At 38.0% G+C, this 5,087-nt stretch overlaps 1 gene segment (V, D, J or C); it reads left to right on the top strand.

Moving 5' to 3' along the window:
• Nucleotides 1-1,917: 1,917 nt before the first annotated feature.
• On the top strand, nucleotides 1,918-2,614 carry LOC102552346 (Ig heavy chain V region 108A-like). The segment is given in 3 exon segments: nucleotides 1,918-1,963; nucleotides 2,047-2,357; nucleotides 2,558-2,614. Coding segments are annotated over 3 exon segments (414 nt in total).
• The last annotated feature ends 2,473 nt before the right edge of the window (nucleotides 2,615-5,087 follow it).

Here is a 5,087-nt window from a genome sequence, read left to right as displayed (position 1 = left end):
GTTATGTGTAGAACAACAGCTATGTAACTGCCTCTTAATCATTTGGGCACCTATAGAACCTTTCTGACCATTAACTGATACAACATTTTCTTGTTTCTGGGATTGATATGTACAATTAATAACTCATCAATTCTGGTAGAAGCAATGTCTACTTATGCAAGTAACCCAGCAGTGAAAACAAAATAATTCCACTTCCGTTCTAGCTGGTACCTACTATTGGGGAAGATTTCCAGCTTGACAAACACCAATGGTCCACTTCTAAGCTCTATGCATCTACAATTAAATATAGTAAAAAATCCAAATATTGGAATACATATAGTGAAATCATGAGGCCCTTGCCTTATGGACATAGGTGACCTCATTCAACATATCTTTCCAGTTCCATACAGACAAATATATATTAAATATTTTTTCATTCACCAGTGTGTATTTTTTTCCTTTTCTCTCTGTACTGCTTTGTCATTTTTATATATATGTTCTATTAGAAACCTAGGATGATCCCTTCACCTACATGCTGTGAATAGTGTTTGGTAGATAGACACGAATGTGCGAGTGTCTCCAGAATAAGATATAGACTCACTTGAGTACATGATTGAGAGGAATATTGCTGGGACTCTTCATAATTTTATTTATTATTTTTATTGAATTTTCATAGGTTTTAGATCCCTGCTACTTCATCCCAAGTAAATATGGTCAAAAGCCGAAGTTTAGAGATAATATATGCTATGGTATACCTTAGTTATAATGTTTAAGATCATTTAGTCAAACTGCCTTATAAATATGTATGTTTACACTCTGTAGAGTGTTGTAGCCTAGACCACAGTGGCTTCTGTGTTCAGTGTATAATAATTGATGTTGTCATTCAGGACTAATCAAAATAATCTGAAGTACTGACAGAGTATCCAGCCACAGAGAAGTCAATGATATCAACCTCATATCAAAAAATCAAAGACAAAACTAATAAAGGATTAAGAAATAGATAATGGGATAGAAATACAAAAAAAAATCTAACTCCAGAAACTGACCTTTTCTAATTGCATGTATTAATTCCATGTAGCTGTATTTACCAGCACAAGAACCACACAAATCATAACAGTGAAAATTACCATATGAAAGACCTTTAAATGGCTGTGCAGGTAAAGGTGTCTGTATACTGGTAAAGTTAGCAATATCAGTGATATCCCAAAGAATTTGGTTAGGTTAGTAGTTATCTGATGTTAACAAATCCACTTTGTGCCTTTGTACCTCGTTCTCACAACTAACAATAATATAGCAATTAAAGAAACATTACATTTTTGAATCCAGAGAAATTTATGAGGTACCCCATCAAGCTGAAAGACTTTTGAGATCTGATCACTGAAAGGAAAAAATTAATAACTTTTTGAGGTAAGGTTTCTGTAAGTTCATTATGTAGTGTACTTTTCTATGTGTACTCCCTGGGTTACTAGGTAATGAAAAAGAAGAGGTAAGGATCTTGGAACCTTCATTTTGGTGTGTACCAAGAGGATCTCTAAGGACCTGACTGCAGTAGAGAGTGGAGAGATACCTGAGTAATGGTTTATCATAATAAATTGCATATATGAAAGAGATGCAACAGTATAATACCTGAAATCTCAGAAATTATTTCCTGATGTTACATGCACAGAATCTGCTCACGGCTCAGGGAAAGTATAGGAAACGTAATTCCTCAGAGAAGATTAGGACCTGTACCAGAGCGTCCTGAAAACTGAACCCTGTGCCACCTCTGCCCTTCTTCTCCAGTAGTTCTGCTCAACTAGGTACTTATCTAAGAAGATATCTGTTCATGAATATGGAAATTACTTGCATCTGTGGAAGCAAAAACAGGGATATCCACAGGCTGAAAATACCCCGGTGATCAGTGTCCTCTCCACATCCCTGGACACCCTGACTCTAACCATGGAATGGAGGTGGGTCTTTTTCTTCATCCTGTCAGTAACTGCAGGTAAGGGGCTCTCAATTTCCCAATCTGAAGAAGAGACAGGGCTTGAGGTGACAATGAAATAAATTCAGCCTTTTTCTCCACAGGTGTCCACTCTCAGGTTCATCTGCAACAGTCTGGGTCTGATTTGGTGAAGCCTGGGGCTTCAGTGAAGTTGTCCTGCAAGGCTTCTGGTTACACCTTCAGCACTAGCTATATGAATTGGTTGAAGCAGGTGCCTGGACAGAGTATTGAGTGGATTGGATACATTTATGCTGGAAATGGTGATATTAACTATAATCAGAAGTACAAGGGCAAGGCCAAACTTACTGTAGACACATCTTTCAGCACAGCGTACATGGATCTCAGCAGCCTGACATCTGAGGACTCTGCAGTTTATTTTTGTGCAAGGCACGGTGTTGTGACTACATCCTGAATGTGTCAGAAACCCTGGAGGAGCAGCAAGCTACCCTGGGCCTGAAATAACAGAAAAGGTTAGCACTTAGATTTTCTCAGAAATAACCATTTAGAGTGGTTTTTTTTGCCTCCTCCTCACAGACCTACAGTGTTTGTAAATTTTGTGTAAGTAACCTAATAATAAGGTGGTGTTGCTTTAAGATCTTCTACTCTACACCAAAACATTTTAATGTCTTGATCAATAATTGCCTCCATTGACATGTTTCTTAAACATTAAAATAATAAAAAGAGAAAAACACAAGGATGTATGATAAAAATATAATAGATTCTGAGATAGCACAAATTTGTTGAAATATTTGTGAAAATACACTATGAAATTGACCTATGAAATCCAAATTATTAACACCCAGGACAAATATTCCTCTCATAATCTTAATTATTAACAGTCCTCTGGTGTATTCCTAAATCTAGCTGTGTTCCAGAAGATTTTCCAGTCTCTTAGATTATTAGTAATATTTATATCAGAATTCAGAGATATATAAACATAATTCACATAGATTGGAAAATCATACTAAAACACTTTTTATTTATTTATGATCCTGAACCACAAAAATGAAATAATAGCTTACAAATTTGTATTAAAAATTTAAATAAGCAGAAAATGAGAGAAGAAAACCAAAACATAATGAGAGTCAGTTGATGTAAAATAAACAGCAATTCTGTTCCTACTAATTCTCTGAACTAGAACTTCTGGTGGCACTGGATGATACCCTAACACCGGGTCTCCTACTCTTACCCAGTAGAGTTGCATGGGTTCAACACTGTGGATGGCATATCAAAGACTGAGCTCCCATGTCATAACCTTATTTTCTATCTGGGAAAACACTCTTTTCAATGCAAAGAAGGTACATGAAGATGTGCAGATGCTCCTGATTGTGTTGATCACTAGATGTTTCATGCCTCATGTTTGAAAATTTGTAGCTTTTTTTTAACCTTGACTTTCTTTTTTATTGGATATTTTTATTTATATTTAAAATGTTATTCCTTTTCCCTTTTCCTTCTATAAATCCCCTATGCCATCAACCTCTCCCTTCTACAATGGTGTTCCCCCTCTCCAATCAACCCCCTTCAAGCCATCCCACCCTGATCTTCCTCTACACTGGGTAGGTCCAGCCTTGGCAGGACCAAGTGCTTCTCCTCCCATTGGTGCCCAATAAGGGCATCTTATGCTACATATGAATCTGGTTACATGGGTCTGTCCATGTGTACTTTTGGGGTAGTGGTTAAGTCCATGGGAGCTCTGGTTTGTTGGTATTGTTGTTCTTATGAAGTTGCAAGACACTTCACCTCCTTCAATCCTTTCTCTAACTCCTCCAATGGGGACACTATACACAATTCAATGGTTTGGGGCTAGCATTTGCATGTGTTTTTGTCACATTCCAGATGAACCTCTCAGGAACCAGCTATACCAGGCTCCTATGAGCATGTACTTCTTAGAATCAGGAATATTGTCTGTGTTTGTTTGCTGTCTGAATATGGGCTCTATCCCCATGTGGAGCATGCTCTGAGTGGCCATACGTTCAGTCTCTGCTCCAGACTTTGTCTTCATATAGCCTCCTATGAATATATTTGTTCCCCCTTTTAAGAAGGACTGAAGCATCTGCACTTTGGTTTTCCTTATTCTTGAGGTTCATGTGATCTATGGATTAAATCTTGGATAATTTGAGCTTTGGGTCTAAAATCCACTTATCAGTGAGTGCATACCATTGTGTGTGTGTGTGTGTGTGTGTGTGTGTGTGTGTGTGTGTGTGTGTGTGTGTTACCTTACTCAGGATATTTTCTAGTTGCATGTATATTCCTATGAATTTCACAAAGTTATTGTTTTTAACAGCTGGGCAGCACTCCATTGTGTAGATGTGCCACATTTTATGAATCCATTTCTTTGTTGAAGGACATTTGGGTTCCTTCCAGCCTTTGGCTATTATAAACAAGGTTGCTATGAACATAGTGGAGCATGTGTCTTTGTTGTATGTTGGAGCATCTTTTGGTTTTATGCCCAAAAGAAGTATAGCTAGGTTCTCAGGTAGCACTATTTCCAATTTTCTAATGAACCAAAGCCACTATTAATAAATAATATTCTTTTTTATCTTTATTAGCTTGAGTATTTCTTATTTACATTTCAATTGTTATTCCCCTTCCTGGTTTCCAGGTCAACATCCCCCTAACGCCGCTACCCCCACTACCACCCTCCCCCCAACAATCATGTTCACTGGGGGTTCTGTCTTGGCAGGACCAAGGGCTACCCCTTGCACTGGTGCTCTTACTAGTCTATTCATTGCTACCTATGAGGTTGGAGCCCAGGGTCAGTCCATGTATAGTTTCTGGGTAGTGGCTTAGCCCCTGGAAGCTCTGGTTGGTTCTGAATTGGGATCTTACTTATCATTTCATAGGTTAGTGTATTTTCATTATGTTGAGGATCATTGTGGCATGCCAGTTCTTGGAACAGTAGCTGAGCAGTGCTGATCACAAAAAGAAAAACATTGGGTCTCTCAAGGGTTTTGGACCCTTAAAGCTCACTCTCAGTGACATACTTTCTCCAAGGCCATAATAATCCTTTTAATCCTACCAAACCTTAGTCCTTATTACTCAGCATATAAACCTGTGATGCTATAGAAGACATTCTCAGTGAACCCATCACATTTGCTGAAGGTGTTTCTTGTTTCTGAAAGGA

The sequence above is a fragment of the Rattus norvegicus genome, chromosome 6 (genome assembly GCF_036323735.1).
Source record: "Rattus norvegicus strain BN/NHsdMcwi chromosome 6, GRCr8, whole genome shotgun sequence".
Lineage (NCBI taxonomy): Eukaryota > Metazoa > Chordata > Mammalia > Rodentia > Muridae > Rattus > Rattus norvegicus.
This window is presented reverse-complemented; position numbering and strand designations above follow the sequence as displayed.